An 18,670-nucleotide genomic window follows, 5' to 3' on the forward strand; every position below is an offset into this window, starting at 1 on the left:
AGGTTTTCTTCTAGGGTTTTTATGGTTTTAGGTCTAACATTTAAGTCTTTAATCCATCTTGAATTAATTTTTGTATAAGGTGTAAGGAAGGGATCCAGTTTCAGCTTTCTACATATGGCTAGCCAGTTTTCCCAGCACCATTTATTAAATAGGGAATCCTTTCCCTATTTCTTGTTTTTGTCAGGTTTGTCAAAGATCAGATGTTGTAGATGTGTGGTATTATTTCTGAGGGCTCTGTTCTGTTCCATTGGTCTATATCTCTGTTTTGGTACCAGTACCATGCTGTTTTGATTACTGTAGCCTTGTAGTATAGTTTGAAGTCAGGTAGTGTGATGCCTCCAGCTTTGTTCTTTTGGCTTAGGATTATCTTGGCAATGCAGGCTCTTTTTTGGTTCCATATGAACTTTAAAGTAGTTTTTTCCAATTCTGTGAAGAAAGTCATCGGTAGCTTGATGGGGATGGCATTGAATCTATAAATTACCTTGGGCAGTATGGCCATTTTCACGATATTGATTCTTCCTATCCATGAGCATGGAATGTTCTTCCATTTGTTTGTGTCCTCTTCTATTTCTTTGAGCAGTGGTTTGTAGATCTCCTTGAAGAGGTCCTTCACAACCCTTGTAAGTTGGATTCCTAAGTATTTTATTCTCTTTGAAGCAATTGTGAATGGGAGTTCACTCATGATTTGGCTCTCTGTTTGTCTGCTATTGGTGTATAGGAATGCTTGTAATTTTTGCACATTGATTTTGTATACTGAGACTTTGCTGAAGTTGCTTATGAGCTTAAGAAGATTTTGGGCTGAGACGATGGGGTTTTCTCAATATACAATCATATCATCTGCAAACAGGGACAATTTGACTTCCTCTTTTCCTAACTGAATACCCTTTATTTCTTTCTCCTGCCTGATTGCCCTGGCCAGAACTTCCAACACTATGTTGAGTAGGAGTGGTGAGAGAGGGCATCCCTGTCTTGTGCCAGTTTTCAAAGGGAATGCTTCCAGTTTTTGCCCATTCAGTATGATATTGGCTGTGGGTTTGTCATAAATAGTTCTTATTATTTTGAGATACATCCCATCAATACCTAGTTTATTGAGAGTTTTTAGCATGAAGGGCTGTTGAATTTTATCGAAGGCCTTTTCTGCATCTATTGAGATAATCATGTGGTTTTTGTCTTTGGAGAACACTGGAAATTAAAGGATGGCTTGCAGCAATCTGGAGAGCATTTGTTCAAGGAAAATGGCTGTGTCTCAGTATGAACAATGAGCTTTTTAACTTGCCCTATTTCTATCCTCCCCTTCCTTGGTGGTAGCCTTAGAAATGAACAGCCTGCAATGATAGTGAAAATCAGCAGTCTGGCAGCCATGGGAGGGGCAGAACAGGAATGGGGGAACTATGGAGCCTCATTCTTAGAGAATTATCATTATTTGATCTGTCCACGGGTTTCTAGGAATACCTGACCTGCAAGGCTGTCTTTATTAGGCCTGACTCAGAACTTGCCCAACGTGAAAAGTCTTTTCCCCAAAGGCCTTTGTAGAAAATGATTACAGGCAATTGTTCAACTTCTTGGTTGCTCGAGGTATTGGCTAACAGTGGGGCAAACATGGGCTAATCAGAAGGTTTAAAATGAAATGCTCAGGAATAAGATGCTCATAGAGGGTTGTAAAGGCTCCAAAATATTTGTGAGACTCCAGAAGACCATGCACACATTTCCTGTGAACATGTTCAGGACAGATCTGTGAAGGCCCCATGATCTTACCTCTGGCTGATCTTGATGATCTGCACAAACAGAAAGTGAAGGCTAGGCTAGAACTGTCAAGTGCCAGGCTGAGTGTGAAGGTGTGTCCTAATGTGCACACAGAGCCCCTTGGCAAAGACTAGAAGACTTACTGCTTTCAGGTGTTTAAAGAAATCTCTGTCATGTCATTAGTATTTAGATCACTAAGCTAACTGAGCAGAGGCTTCAATGGCTGCACATAAATACAGACTTCACAGAATTAGTTTAGAAAAGTAACTATAACAAACAACAATAAACAGCAACAACAACAAACAGTAGAGGTGGGAAGGTCCAATTTCCAGAGTTGCTACATTATGTTACTTAAAATGTCCAATTTTAACAGAAAATAATGAGACATGTAAAGAAATAAGAAAATGCAGTCCATACCCAGGGAAAAAGAAAAACCAGTCAATACAAACTGTTCCTAGGCCAGGTGCGGTGGCTCATGCTTGTAATCCCAGCACTTCGGGAGGCCAACGCAGACAGATCACCAGAGGTCAGGAGTTTGAGACCAGCCTGACCAACATGTTGAAACCTCATCTCTACTAAAAGAAAAATACAAATTTAGCCAGGCATGGTGGCGTGCACCTGTAATCCCAGCTACTTAGGAGGCTGAGGCAGAAGAATTGCTTGAACCCAGGAGGCGGAGGTTGCAGTGAGCTGAGATCATGCCACTGCACTCCAGCCTGGGCTACAGAGCAAGACTCTGTCTCAAAAAAGAAAAAAAAAGAAAAAAGAAAAAACTGTTCCTGAGGAAGCCAAGATACTGACCTTACTAGATCAATACTTTAAATTAACTATTTTTACATGTTCAAGAAGTTAAAGGAAATCATATATAAAGACTAAAGGAAAGTACAAGAACAAATCCTCATTAAATAGAGAATATAAAGATTTGTTTTAAAGGACCAAACAGAAATTCTAGATTTCAAAAGTATAATAATTGAATGAGAAATTCACTAGAGTGGCTCAATAGCAGATCTGAGCAGGCAGAAGAAAGAATTAGAGAACTTAGAAATAGGTCAATTGAATCTATCCAGTCTGAGGAAGAGAAAGAAAGAGGAATGAAGGAAAAATGAATAGAGCCTCAGAGACTGTGAGATACCTTCAAGCACACTAATGATGCATAATGGCAGTCTCAGAAGGAGAGAGGGGTAAATGGGCTAAAATAATATTTAAAGAAACAATGGCTGAACATTTCCCAAATTTGATGAAAAACATTAATCTATACCTTCAAGAAAGTCTATAAACTCCAAGAAATATAAATTCAAAGAGATCAAGGTCCACACCTAGAGATAACATAATCCAACTGTCAACAAAGACAATGAAATTATCTTGAAAGCAGCAAGCACATAGAAGGACTCTTCAATAAGATTAACAGCTGATTTCTATCAGAAATCACAGAGTCGAGAAGGCAATGGGATGACATATTCAAAGTGCTTAAAGAAAAAGAGCGTCAACAAGGAATTCTATACCTAAAGCCAATTTATTTTCAACAAAGATGCCAAGACCATTCAAAGTGGGGAAAGAATAGTCTTTTCAATCAATGGTTCTAGGACAACGGATATCCACATGTAAAAAAATGAACTTGGGCCCCTAATTCACATCATATACAAAAATTAACTTGGAATGAATCAAAGACTTAACTGTAAGAGTTAAAACTATAAACTCTTTGCAAAGAACACTATCAAGAGAGTAAAAAGACAGTGCACAGTATGGGAAAAAATACTTGCAAATAATATATCTGATAAAAGTCCAGTATCCAGAATATATAAATAACTCTTACAATTCAACCATAAAATGACAAGCCAATTAAAAAACATACAAAGGAGTTAATTGACATTTCTACAAAGAAGATATACCAATGGCCAATATGCATGTTAAAAGATGCTCCACATCACTAGCCATGAGGGAAATGTAAATCAAAATCACAATGAGATACTAGTACATGCCCACTAGCATGGCAATGATAATAATAATAATAATGTTATTATAATGAACAATACAAGTGTTAGTAAGGAAATGGAGAAAATGGAACCCAACTATTATATTGCTGGTGTGAATGTGAAATGGTGGTATTGTTTTGAAAGATGATTTGGAAGTTCCTCAGAAAGTTAACAAAAGTTACCATATGGTCTGGCAATTCTACATATATACACCCAAGAAAATTGGAAATAAAGATTCATACAAAAATCTGTACAAAAATATCTACAGTAGCTTTACTTACAGTATCCAAAAAGAGGAAAAAACCCAAATCTTCATCAACTAATGAATGGATAAACAAAGATGGTATATCCATACAATGGACTGTTATTCAGCCATAAAAAGGTATGAAGTACTGATAGATACTACAACATAAATGAAACTTAAAAAAATATGCAAAGTGAAAGAAGCTAGACAGAAAGGGCCATATATGTGATGTGTAGAGAAAACATCCAGTAGAGACAGGAAATACATTAGTGATTGCCAGGGGCTGGGTAAAGGTGAGAGATGGAGAATGATTGCTAATTGGTACAGAATTTTTTTGTTGGGAGAGAGTTATGAAAATATTTTGGAAGTATAATTAGAATTAGGCTGTTAAATACTTTAAAACAAAAAACAGCTGGGCGCAGTGGCTCACGCCTGTAATCCCAGCACTTTGGGAGGCCGAGGCAGGCAGATCATAAAGTCAGGAGATCAAGACCATCCTGCCCAACATGGTGACACCCTGTCTCTACTAAAAACACACAAATTAGCCAGGCGTGGTGGCACGCCTGTAGTCCTAGCTATTCAGGAGGCTGAGGCAGGAGAATCACTTGAACCTGGGAGGCAGAGGTTGCAGTGAGCCCAGATGGTGCCACTGCACTCCAGCCTGGGTGACAAGAGCAAAAACTCCATCTCAAAACAAAACAAAACAAAAAAGTAAGAAGTAAAAAAATAGAATTAGACTGGGGATGGTTATTGAGCCTTGTGAATAGTCTAAAACCCACTGAATTGTATATTTTAAGACAGTGAATTTGATGGTATGTTAATTATATCTTGATGTTTTGAAAAAGTAGTACAGTGTCTGAAAGGTAGCATTGGCCATTTGAATCTCTGTTAACATTTTCTTGGGTGGCCGTCAGATTTTTGATTAAGAAGGTGACCTTGGCAATTAAGTGGTGGGGGGAACACAACCAAAAGGGACAAACCAACACAACCACACACAATCACACAACCCCTCCACCTCCACCACAGTGGAAATCAAGCATAGGTGCTTCCAGGGACTGTGAAAATGTGGCCACAGTTGTTTTCCCAGCAAACCATTTTCTTTCACAATATCCCCAATTTGCACATCCCCCACTGAGCTGAAATCAGTATAACTCGACAGACGAAAGTCAGCAGGGGTAACCTACCTTTGATATTATTTTGTTGTTCCATCAATAATTTACTTATTTCTGAAAACCAACAGTCTCTGGTTTCTTTTGAAGCTGCCTGCAATCACACATAAGAAAACACTATAAGACTACCATGAGTATTAATTGCAGAGTTTTTATTCTCCCAGTGGCCCTTAGACTAACGAGATAGAAAACACTTGTCCAGTCATGGGAACACAATAAGGAAAGAGTAGAGGAGACCCATGGGGAAGGCATGAGCGTTACCTGCAGGATGTATTTCTCAAGTCCATTTCGACTGGCAATCTCAAACTTTCTATGACTCCCCCTTCCAAGCTGGCGAATTGAAAGTGTCATCAGCTGTTATAAAGAGGGAAGAGAAATGTTCTATACCATCGTTTTCTGATTTTAAAATAGTCCCTGTCAATCACTCTAATCCTTTCTATCCTTGACAGCTCTCTTCTTTCATCTTCCTTTCAAGTTTTTGCTTTCCTCTCTTAATGACTCCAAGACAGCATAAAACACAATCTGGTACAGTGTCTTCCGTCTCATCTGTTTCAGAAGGTAACACAGACTGTTAACTTTCCACTGTATCTTTATGCAGGAGGCGCTGCAGCCCTCAACCTTTCAGTGAAGAGATCATTTCTCCTTCAACATGTATTTTACAACTTTCTACGTAATAGTAACTGAATAAGGATCTATTCAGAAACATAAATAACAAGGCCAGGTATGGTGGCTCACGCCTCTGTAATCAGCCCTGTAATTCCAGCACTTTGGGAGGCCTAGGTGGGCGGATCACCTGAGGTCAGGAGTTCGAGACCAGCCTGACCAACATGGTGAAACCCTGTCTCTACTAAAAATACAAAATTAGCTGGGCATGCTGGTGCATGCCTGTAATCCCAGCTACCTGGGAGGCTGAGGCAGAATTGCTTGAACCCGGGAGGTGGAGGTTGCAGTTAGCCAAGATCATGCCATTGCACTCCAGCCTGGGCAACAAGAGCAAAACTCTGTCGAAAGAAAGAAAGGAAGGAAGGAAGGAAGGAAGGAAGGAAGGAAGGAAGGAAGGAAGGAAGGAAGGAAGGAAGGAAGGAAGGAGAGAAAGAAAACAAAGGCTACTATGAACAAATTAACAGCTTTAATCACAAGAGCATAAATGTATATGGTTGTGGCTCCTGTGTGTGCGTGTGTGTGTTTCATAGCCTGAGAGCTAACTGGCTATGAAACAGTTTCTAAACAGGTGAGAAAACAATGCTTGGTGTGGGCCTGGGTCCCTTAGACCCCAAGGTCAGGACAATGCCTGCACTTAGACACAAAGATGCACCGTAGAGAAGGGCAAGTCTAAGATGAAATCCAGCCCATGTTCTCATCACTAAGTCTTTCAACTCTCTTTTACCTCTTTGCCTGGAAGAAAGAGGGTACTTTTACTAATTAGTTTGTCCAGACTGGCTGCCATATAGTCTTTTTTCTCTAGTACAAAGGCACTCCTATGCCAGCCCTGGCCCATAAGCTCTGACCCTGGAGTCACACAGACCCGGGTATGGATTCTAGCCCTGTGGTGTGGTATTTGGCAAGTTAACTTCACCTCTCTATACTGCAGCTTCCTCATCTGTAAAATAAGGAAAAACGATCTCTCTCTTTTCTGCATAGGGCGACTCCCAGATGCAATAGGACTCCCTTTACCTTCATGGCCTTCTTGAAGCTGTAATGAGGAGACAATCCCTGGTCCCCAGGCTCCATTCGTATCTTACAGAACACTATTCCCCTTTCAAATAGGTAGATTTGCCTCTGGCTGGGTTTAAATCGAATCAAATCCTTCATTTTATAACGATCCTTGTGAATTGTCCAGACACTGAAAGGGCCGTGCAGCAACAGCTTGCCTAGTTTTCCAATATCGTCCTTTTGGAAACACACATACAGGAAAAGAAGCTGTAAAATTACTTGACAGAGAAAGAAGCCTTTGTGGCCTGTTTTCAAATTTTATAAAGCATGCTTCTTTGAGGTTTACAATTCTAAAAGTGCTATTCAGGCTGGTCTGTCACTAAATCAAAACGACAATTTTTTGAGCTTCACTGAGCGTGGTGCCGTTTAGTTATATAAGGAAATCAATTCAGCTATGAAAGGTAATGCTATACATAAAGAATGTTAGAAATGCTTGAGCTAGAGATACGGGGACTGTGATATTTTTGACTCAATTTTAACTAGCAGAATTCAATTTCCTCTGTGCTATGTTTGATACATGACAGTCTCCTTCAAAGGGACAAGAAATTAACATTTCAATTATGTCCAGTAGAGATAGAATTTTGGCTGCATTATGGACCCATGAGCATCTGTGTGTTCCATCTGCATCCTAACTTCTGCTTCAGGTATATGAGGACCTGAGAAAATGAAGCTTGTTCTGAAAAGAGAAAGTTTAGTGTGATCTAATCTTCATAACATTGTAATGGAAATAGTAACTGCATTCAACCCTGAGTTTTTCAGAGTGAGTCATCAGTGCCAAGATAATACCAAATGACAGATTTTTAAGAAGTCTGTTTGACTCTAGGCATACACTGTGATGCCCCTGTCTCCACCAGCAAGGCTGCCTTTGTCATATGTCTGGTTGAAAGTCCAAATGAGATGACCCTGCCTTCTCTGAGCTCTCTTCAAAAGACAGTGGACCAAGATGAGCTGGGAGCGAGGCATTTTATCTGGTATTTTTCAAAACTTCGATTGCTTAAAGCAGATAAGAATGCATTTCCCTGAATAAAAACACCAAAAGGAACAAATTATTTGAAGGGGACCAAGACAAAGAAATCTCCCTAAGTGACCTCTAGCTGAGATCAATCCCTATGATTTCTGAGTTAATACCGGAAATATGTACTTCATTCATAATTGATTGGGCATTTTTATAATTTATTGTTTATATGTTGGGCAAACTCTAGGTATCTTTTTTAAAAAGGAATTGACTTTACTTCTGAAACATTAAAAGAAAAACTTCAAGAGCAATAAACTCTAGTCATTTCTATGGTGTCTATGGCGTTATTTCCTATGTTAATTTTCTATTTTCTTCTTTGGAAAATTTACATATGTAGACTGTGGTGAATAAAACCCTCAAACTCCCAGCCATGAGGCCTTCTTTCCTAAAAGCCAATGCTCCTGTTCTGTGTTAACAGTTCACCACATTCCAAAACAGAAGGGTGGATAGGTCCATGAGGACCCTGGAGAATTTTTTCACTCTATCTGCATCCATCAAGGACCCACTCAAATGTAATCACTACAGACCTTAGTGACTGCTTTTTCCTTTAAATCCATTCAATTCATAATCAATATCGACATAAATAGTGCAGGAAATATGTTTTAGTAAAGGCAACTGGTAGAAGTAGATACTTAATATTTGCCGCATAAACAAATGTTATCAGCACAGGTTGAGCATCCATAATTTAAAAAATCTGAAATCCTCCAAAATCTGGAACTTTCTGAGAACCAGTATGACACTGGAGGTGAAAAATTCCATACCTGACCACATGTGATGGGTGGCAGTCAAAACACAGTCAAAATTTTGCTTCATGCACAAAATTATTTTTTATTTTTTATTTTTTTGAGACGGAGTCTTGCTCTGTTGCCAAGGCTGCAGTAGAGTGGCACGACCTTGGCTCACCGCAACCTCTGTCTCCTGAGTTCAAGGGACTCTCCTGCCTCATCCTCCCGAGTAGCTGGGATTACAGGCGTGCATTACCATGCCCGGCTAATTTTTGTATTTTTAGTAGAGCCAGGGTTTCAGCATGTTGGCCAGGCTGGTCTCGAACTCCTGACCTCTGGTGATCTGCCCGCCTCAGCCTCCCAAAGTGCTGGGATTACAGGCATAAGCCACTGCTCCCAGCCTTCATGCACTAAATTATTTAAAACATGTAAAATTACCTTCAGTCTATGTGTATAAGGTGTCATGAAACATAAGTGAATTTCGTGTTTACACTTGGGTTCCATCCGCAACATAACTCAGTACATATGCAAATATTCCAATCCTCTACTAAAAAAAAAAAAACTCCAAAACACTTTTGGCCTCAAGCATTTTGGCTAAGGGATATTCAAACTTGTAGTTTCTATCTTACAATGTATTCACTCTCTACCTCATTTTAAACATTCGACGCATCTTACAGAAATATATACAGTATAAACAGATAGAAAATAACCGAGGGAATCAAGGTGAAGAAAAAATAAAGAAGTTGGGAGCTTGGCGCCTGCCTGTAGTCGCAACTACTTGGGAGGCTGAGGCAGGAGGATCACTTGAGTCCAGGAGTTTGAGGCCAGCCTGGGCAACATAGGGAGATCCCCATCTCTAAATATAAAGACAATAAATCAGATGAACTGTTCCAGAAGGTGTAGAAGATAAAAGAAAAGATGAAGAGGTTATATGTAAAATGCATATAATAAAGCCATTGAAACTTGCTGTAGACTTGGCTCTGACTTTCTAATAGCAATACAGAGAGAAACATGGTGAGTGGTACGATTTATTATGTCTGAAGACATACACAAACCAGTTGTTCAGGAAAAGCACAGCTATTCCTACTAAGACATAAGAAACATTTCTCCCAGTGATATGTTGTCACTGAGCAACATCCTCAACCACGCCCTATGATAGAAAGAGGAACATGTTTTAGGTAAAGCTGCTTGTAAGAACACATTTGGTCAGTGTGGAGGCTCAGCTGTCAAAGTAATTCTAGAAGAGGCTAGGATGATAGGGGAAGGGGGAATAAGTCGAGGTGTACACTCTCTAATGACTTGTGAAGATGGGGTGACGTGAGTTAAGGCATCCACAAGGCTATTGTAGAGGAAACAGCCCCAACCAGAAATGCTGAAGAGGCAGCCTCAGGCAGCAAGGTTTGTGCTTTATTACCTCTGAACTTTCCTCATCACCCCATCCACAGCCATGCTGCTGCACCTTCATAGGCAAGTAATCAGAGGATGTGAATCCAGAGAGGTACCAGCAGCTGACCATAGGGCCCCCAGCATAAAAACAATGTGCCAGGGGTTGGGGTTGGCAATGTGATCTCTCCCTGAACTGAAGAAAACAGGAGGAAGTGGTGACCAGCAGGAGATGGGGCTGTAAGATGCTTTGGGGGAAAGCAGGCAGTGGAATAAACGAGAAGGAAACAGAACTATGAAGAAGGTGAGTCATTAGAAATTATGAGGAAGAGGAAGAAACTGACGGAAGGGAAAAAAACAGTCAGTAGGTGGTAAGAGGAGGGGCGAGCAGGCATGTGGGTGCACTTGACACATACAGGCGGGTCACACAGGTAAGAACCCCGGCTCCCTCCCCAGGCCCAGGCCCCAGAGGTGCTGTGGATCCTGGGTTTGCTCAGTTCCCATCTCCGTGAACTTGGCTTTGACATCGTGACTTCTTGAGAAGCTGCAGGTCAGCTTTCCAGTAAGCCCATTATTACTGGAAGTGACTGGGGGGAGTCGCTGGGTCTTTCAAGTCTGGCAGAAACATATGGGCACATATCCTCTGGGTCATGTTGCACAAATGTTCTCAGGACCACACGTATGACGGGATTGCCCATCTCCACGCCCAAGGTCCAATCTCCAGTGGGTGAGCACATGCCCTACACGGTGCTGACAAAGGGCAGGCACACACACTGTTCACTGTCATCAGGGTGTGTGCTGTGTGGAGCTGCTCCGCCTCCAACAGGAAGCTGCAGGGACATTCCCTGAGCAGGAGCAAGAATGACCTTTTCCGTCACGTGTACCTTTTCTTTCCAACTAGACTGTAATTGATCTCAAGGTCAGAGACCACGTTGCACAACCTCTTTCAGATACGTGTTCACCAGTATTCATTTATTTATTGGCATTCCCTAGTATTTATTTATTTATTGGCATTTAGTGGTGCTTGGGAGTAGGGGACAGGAAACAAAATACTCATCACTGTGAGGGAATATTGATTTATCCAAGGAGTTCATTCAGCAACGCCCCTGTACTGGGTTGAATAGTGTTCCCCCCAAAACTCATGTCTATGAGAACCTTAAAATATGATCTTATTCGGAAAGAGGGTCTTTGCAGATACAATTGGTTAAGATGGGGTTGCCCTGGGTTAGGATGGGTCCAAATCCAATGACTGGTATCCTTATAAAAAAAGAAAACAAAGAAATGGAGACGCACGCTGAAGGAACAGCCATGCAAAGGCAGAGGCAGAAATTGGAGTGGCACAGCTGTCAGCCAAGGAACTCCAAGAATTGCCGGCAGTCACCAGAAGCTCAGACGAGGTAAGGAAGGATTCTTCCTGAGAGCCCTCAGAGGGAATGTGGGCCTGCTCTCACCTTGCCTTTGGACGTCTAGCCTTCAAAACTGTGAGAGAATAAATTTCTGTTGTTTTAAGTCACGTAGTTTGTGGTTCTTTGCGACATCAGCCCTAGGAAATGAATATACTCCCAACTGTTTTCCACCAGTAACAAAGAAGTGTGGCCCTGTCACACGGTGTGTGGAAGAACCTGATGGTTGTGAACTCAGAGATGGAACATAGCGGCTACCTCAAATGAGCGAGCGATAAGTTAGATGGCCTCCTCTGTACAAGAAGTGATAGCAAAATCAATTAGTAAATGCTACCACTTTCACACCTGGGCATTCTGCAGGTAAGAGCCCCGATACAAGGATTTCAAATGTGACTACATTGGCCAAATGAAGAGTCTGGCTGAGAGAGTGAATCTAGGGAAGCTGGCCTCAGCAAGAGCTTCTTTTGGGTGCCCATGTTTCCATTCCAGGTAGTAAGAGTTAATATGACTGTCACAAACTTATTGCACAAAGAAGCAGGAAACATCTGTATAAATGCATCCACACAGAGCCTGAGTCCAGAAATGAAAAGCAGAAGCTGTGGGAGCCTGTGATTACAATAGTCAGGGGCAAAGAGGTATCTTCCTTTCCAGCCTGAGCAGGTCCCCATATAACGTACCACTAGGGCTGTTTATTCGGCATCTGTTGGGTGCCAGGCACAGTGCTTGGTGCCTTACCCATCATTTAATTCTCATTTACTCCCGGCAACCGCCTGTGATACAGGTATTGTGGGGGGGTGGGGGGGTGGGGAATGAACAAGATACTTTGCCTGGGTCACTAGGATTATTTACTTAGCCCTATCTCTGCAGCTAACACTGTGGTAAGGAAAGAGGAAACTGAAATAGAAATAAAATCCTGGCCGTAGCCCACAATGAACTTACAGTACAAGTACATCCTTTAGTGGTTTATATAAATTTGTTCCAAAAAGGAAGACTGTTTCATTCAATCTTTACAAGTCGACTTTGGAACTTATCCCTGGCAAGTCAGAATTTAAATGCATCTCTACTATGCATTGGATTTGAAAAAAAAAACTTTTGTTTTTTTTTGCAAATAGATAGAAGTAAATTATAACTCAGTGTTCCACAAAACAAACTTGTTTGGAAAAGAATTTTAAACTTCTGTGATTAAATTAGACCCAGGACTAACTGATTACACAGAAAAACAAGAAAATATAAATATCAGAAGGGATTTTTTTCTAGTTGCTTTCTAGTTGTTTAATTGTGATAATTTAATTATCACATTCAATTTCTTTCCTTTATAAAACCAGGTTAATATTAAATTTCAAGCAGAGAAACTAAGAGGTTAAACTGGACTCAGCCATGCATATAGCATGTGATCATAAACACCTGTAATAAAACTCTACAAAATGGAGACAAAGAATCTCAGAATCATTTGAGCTGAGTTAGAGGCAGTTGTCAGTCAATTCTAATCAGAAACAGATAAAGAGTGGAATAGCACCCTGATAGGGAATGAACAAGAAATAGTCCAAGGTGACAGCCATGTAATCTTGAGTGAGTTAACTCTTCTTTCCATGGATCTTCTTTTGAATCAGAAGGTTGAAAATTCCAATATCTACTCCTCCATAATTCAACAGGATTATACAAAACTGTCAGGAGAAATTAGCTGATGTATTAGATGTAAAAGTAAGTTAAGTCTTAGTAGAAAAGGTACCAAAAAGCATCTGGCAAAGGCACAATTCTGAGGACACATGGTCAAAAAAGGTCCTTTGCTTTTTGCGTGTAAAATCTCCAAATTCTGTAAGCTGGTTCATCCTATTTGCATGCAAACTGGCTGGGAATGAAATTAGGGCAGAATGTTATTTGCTCATGTTTTAACCATTCTTTTCTCACAGCCTCCTCCTCCTATGTTATTTACACTGTTTCCTGCCCTGTGTATTGTTTCCAGGACATTCATTAGATTCAGGGAAATGAAATTTAATAGGGATGGCTAATACGTAATTCAAGATTTAAAAAGGAACAGAAAGATGCCCTGAATTGACCTAACAAATTGTTCCCTTGACTTTCCTCAGCCGAAGAAAGAAGAATTATTACCAAGAAAATGATCCTTATACACACCCTAACCCTACTCTGCAGTTTATGCATATCCTCTTGAATCATGCATCAGTTGTCAGCAGAGACACCTTGGAGTCCCAGGGGACAGTAACAGCATCATGGCTGGGATCACAGCAAACCCCATGGGGCTAAGTTTCTGAGATCCAGGCCCAAGAAATACCAGCGTGGGAAGTAAAAATAACTCATTTTTCGGACCTTAATAACTTCCATGGTTTGATTTATGACAAGGAAAGAAAAGTCATTTCCTCTACCAAGACCTCAATACATGGTATGTTCAAAACCAAATAAAAATGAAAAGAAAAAAAAAAAGGGAAGGAAAAAGTATAATATAATCACAAGTGACAAAAACGCAGAAGAGGGGGTCACAGAGATGTGATGTAAGAAAAACTTGGCCGGGCATGATGGCTCTCACCTGTAATCCCAGCACTTTGGGAGGCGGAGATGGGTGGATCACGAGGTCAGGAGTTCGAGACCAGCCTGACCAACATGGAGAAGCCCCGTCTCTACTAAAAATACAAAAAAAAAAAAAAAAAAAAAAAAAATTAGCTGGGTGTGGTGGCAAGTGACTGTAGTCCCAGCTACTCAGGAGGCTGGGGCAGGAGAATCGCTTGAACCTGGCGGGCAGAGGTTGCAGTGAGCCGAGATCATGCCATTACACTCCAGCCTGGGCGACAGAGCAAGACTCTGTCTCAAAAAAAAAAAAAAAAGAAGAAGAACCCAACCTGCCATTGCTGGTTTGTGCTTTATTACCTCTGCTCATAGAAGCCATGAGCCATGGAGCGTGGGTGGCCTTTTTAAGCTGGAAAACTCCAGGAGACAGATGCTAGACTCCAAAAAGGAGAGGAAACACCTTGATTTTAGCCCATGAGACTGTGTTGAACTTCTGACCTTGGAACTTCAAAATAATAATAATAATAATGAATTTGTGCTGCTCTAAGCCACCAAGCTTATGGTAATTTATTATGACAGTGAAATAAAACAAACACATCTAAATAAAAATCTAGAGTACTTCAAAGTAAAAAACAAAACAAGTCGAATATTAACTATGCTCCAGTCTCAAAGAGATCATACAGTTATAGGGGATGTTTTGCCTGGAATGCCTGGGACCAGCCTGCTCCGGATTAACACTGACGCTGGAGATCAACTCCCCAGCATTGGCCTCTAACTGCATCTCTTGGGTTTTCTTTAGACTATTTGGATTAATGCATGTACACTATATACTTTTGGGGCCTCTTCTGGGATCTGTGATATAAAATTGGGGCAAGAATATAGGACCTGTTTCCAAAATACTTTTCTTAGAGAAACTCTGAAACAAGAAGACAAATCTTTTACTATTTTAATAGTGCCATGAGTTAGAAAATAAATTGCTCCTCCAGGACTTTTCCTCTGCCCATATATGTTCTGGCCCTTGACTTTCTGGTTTGTCCAGACAGTGGGTCAGTCCCACATTCAGAACCCTGAGGAATAAATCCAAGATTCCTGAAGATGCCAAGGGACTGCTTGGAATCTTGTAGCGCGGGTTTACTGAGCAATTTAGGCGACTGTCCTCAGAGTCCAATTCCTTTACCATAGATGATCTCTCTGACTTTGTCAGAGCATTTCCTCACTGTGTAGTATTGAACCTGCCTTTTGTGTGAGATGCTCTAACACTACTATGGAACATACCGGACATTCAGTCACTGCTGCTAGGTCCACAGCCAACTCACAGGACTTGATCAAATCCTCTATCACTGCCAAAGCTTGTTGTAGTTCAGTTGAGAATGCTGAATCTTTGGTTCTCTTTGGCCCATCCTGTGGAAAACAAATGCCTTGTTGGAAATCAAAAGTATACCATCTGCAAAGTGAAGAAGGAAAACAGGACAGAGATGAGGAGCCAGGGATCCAGCCAACCCTGACTGAGAAGGGTGGATATTGATCGTCTCCCTGCTCCCAAAGCATGGTGGCTAAAGATGCTTGCTGATTTAGGTATACGACATAGAGACAAGCAAAATCATCTACTTCTGTGCATTGTACTAGTGAAGAATGAAGTTCATAAATCATGGAAATTATATTCCTGCTACATAAGAAACATATAGAATTCAGCTATATATATATAGCTATATATATATATAGCTGAATTCTATATGTTTCTTATGTGTATATATATTATATAAATATTTATATAGTATATTAAATATTTATATATATTAATATATAATTATATGTTTATATATTAATTATATATATTAAATATAATTATATGTTTATATATTAATTATATATATTAAATATTTATATATTATATATTATATAAAATATAAGTATATATATTATATATATATATTTTTTTTTTTTTGAGAGAGACAGAGTTTCACTCTGTCACCCAGGCTGGAGTGCAGAGGCACGATCTCGGCTCGCTGCAACCTCTGCCTCCTGGATTCAAGCAATTCTCCTGTCTCAGCCTCCCGAGTAGCTAGGATTACAGGTGTGCGCCACCATGCCTGGTTAATTTTTGTATTTTTAGTAGAGACGGAGTTTCGCCATGTTGACCAGGCTGTTCTCGAACTCCTAACCTCAGGTGACCCACCCACCTTGGCCTCCCAAAGTGCTGGGATTACAGGCATAAGCCACTGTGCCTGGCCAGAATTTAGCTTTTTTAAAGCATGGAAAAACCTAGCTCCTTTTAAATAGGCTTCTCTCTCTTTTATACCCCTATTCCCTGGGGCTTACTGAAAAAAAAAATACCATATGGCCGGGCGGGTGGCTCATGCCTGTAATCCCAGCACTTTGGGAGGCTGAGATAGGCAGAGCACTTGAGGTCAGGAGTTTGAGCCCAGCCTGGCCAACATGGTGAAACCCCGTCTCTACTAAAAATACAAAAATTAGCTTAGTGTGGTGGTGGGCACCTGTAATCCCAGCTACTTGGGAGGCTGAGGCAGGAGAACAGCTTGAACCCAGGAGGCGGAGGTTGCAGTGAGCCCAGATTGTGTCATTGCACTCCAGCCTGGGTAACAAGAGTGAAACCCCGTCTCAAAAAAAAAAAAAAAAAAAAAAGTAGCTGGGTGTGGTGGTGTGTGCCTGTAATCCCAGCTACTCAGGAGGCTGAGGCAGGAGGATTGCTTGAACCCGGGAGGTGGAGTTTGCAGTGAGCCAAGATGGTGCCACTGCACTCCAGCCTGGGCAACAAAGTGAGACCTTGTCTCACAAAAAAAGAAAAAAGAAAAAGAAAAAGAATACAATCTGAGTATCATATTCCTATATTTAATGTGGAAGCCTTATTCCTGTGGGAAAAATTATACTTAAAATCATCCCAGAGGAGGACATTTGTAAACTCCTATAGAGACAAAGAACTCCACAGAGGCTGCTATGTGGAAATTTACTAATGATTTACATGTAAAAGCTATAACATCATATTTCCACACTAAATCTCCCCCAACTCTGTCCTTCCTTCCTCCACTTGTCCCTGGCCCTCCCCACATTGCACCACCATTAAAGATGCCAAAGAGATAAGCCAGCGCTCTGCACCTCCCGATCATAAAGACTCAGCATTCAGCGGAAAAGCAGTAACTAATTAAAGAGACCAATGTTCCAATTACAACCACAGTGACATTTAGGATGTGATTGGGGTGATTGTTTCAGCTCTAAAGGCTTTTGCATGGGCTTGAGGTATTTTATCTCCCTGCTACCTACATGCTGTATTTATCTGTTACCTGGTAAATACACATAAAAAAATTTTGGTTTATTCAATGTATTTTTTTAACATCTCAATTTCTGCAGTGAAGAACAGCTAGCCCCTTTGCTGCTCCGCATCTGGCCCTGACTCTTTTTGTCCTCTACAGCACAATGTAGTCACAGGGTTTAATATTTTCTTAATCTATGCGGAAGCACTGGGTATTTGCATCTTTGGATGAGAGACATGAGTGACAGGGCTGATGAATGGAATAGATCGTGCTGCTGCCTCTGAAAAACGTATCATGGATTCGTAGCTTCTCATTCATAATAAAGAAGCTTCGCTTCCTGGTAAAAGAAAACAGACTCTCACCTGAATTTATTTTAACAACATCAATAAGGGATTAAGAGTTCTTGGCAGGGCGCAGTGGCTCACGCCTGTAATCCCAGCACTTTGGGAGGCCGGGGGGGGGGGGGGCGGATCACGAGGTCACGAGATCGAGACCAGCCTGACCAACGTGGTGAAACCCCATCTCTACTAAAAACAAAAATTAGCCAGGCGTGGTGGCGGGTGCCTGTAATCCCAGCTACTCAGGAGGCTGAGGCAGGATAATAGCTTGAACCCGGGAGGCGGAGGTTGCAGTGAGCCGAAACTGCGCCATTGCACTCCAGTCTGGGTGACAGAGCGAGACTCTGTCTCAAAAAAATAAAAAAATAAGAAATAATTTTTTTTTAAAGTTCTTATACCAGGCATCTTCCTCCTTACCAAACACTGAATGCTCAGTTTCCTTTCAGATCCTCACCTCCTCCTATCCCCCTTCCTTCCGCTAACCCTCCTTCACAAAACACGAGGTGGCTAGGGTTTTGAACTGTATAATGTAGGGTTCAGAAAAATCCTTAAAAACATTATTAAACTCCTCTAACTAGGGCTAGCTCCTCTTGCTCCAGGCTGTAAAAATATGACCTGTGTCCTGAGCTGCTTCTGTTTTCAACAGGTCCTTGTCATCCATTCTGAGCAGAAAGGGCATGCAAATGACTGCCCCATAAGACATGTCTCAAGTGTTTCTTGCTAAAACCAGAATATTCTATAGGAAAGGGAAGAGAAACCGCACTGCTATACCACAGATTTCTTCCTAACCTGGTGTGGTCATGGTCACCATTTATTCTAAGGGAACTTTGGCAGACTCTTAGAGTTCACACACACGCACACACACACACAGAGGAGAACAAGGCATAACATATAGAAATTAGATATACTAAGAGGTACAAAGAAGAAAACATAATCCTACCATTCAGGAAAGCCACAGCAGACATTTTATCATATTTATTTACTTCCAGTCTTTTATGTATGCATTTTACGTATTTGCTTAATTTTGTTCCCATTAAAACTTTTTTGGCTGGGTGCAGTGGCTCACGCCTGTAATCCCAGCACTTTGGGAGGCCGAGGCAGGTGGATCATCTGAGGTCAGGAGTTCGAGACCAGCCTGGCCAACATGGCGAAACCCCGTCTCTACTAAAAATAAA

General features: G+C 41.0%; 1 protein-coding gene across 3 annotated transcripts in view; it reads right to left on the reverse strand.

The window, feature by feature from the left end:
- MCF2L2 (MCF.2 cell line derived transforming sequence-like 2) overlaps positions 1 to 18,670 on the reverse strand; it is a 249,958-nt gene that overhangs the window by 24,708 nt on the left and 206,580 nt on the right. For all 3 annotated transcript variants that reach the window (XM_009446932.4, XM_003310140.6, XM_009446933.3), the window contains exons 22-25: positions 15,164 to 15,289; positions 6,804 to 7,019; positions 5,391 to 5,483; positions 5,145 to 5,223 (exon numbers count right to left, since the gene is read on the reverse strand). In XM_009446932.4, the coding sequence (XP_009445207.3) occupies positions 5,145 to 5,223; positions 5,391 to 5,483; positions 6,804 to 7,019; positions 15,164 to 15,289 (514 nt within the window). The remainder of the gene's footprint in view (positions 1 to 5,144; positions 5,224 to 5,390; positions 5,484 to 6,803; positions 7,020 to 15,163; positions 15,290 to 18,670) is intronic.

The sequence above is a fragment of the Pan troglodytes genome, chromosome 2, assembly GCF_028858775.2.
Source record: "Pan troglodytes isolate AG18354 chromosome 2, NHGRI_mPanTro3-v2.0_pri, whole genome shotgun sequence".
Lineage (NCBI taxonomy): Eukaryota > Metazoa > Chordata > Mammalia > Primates > Hominidae > Pan > Pan troglodytes.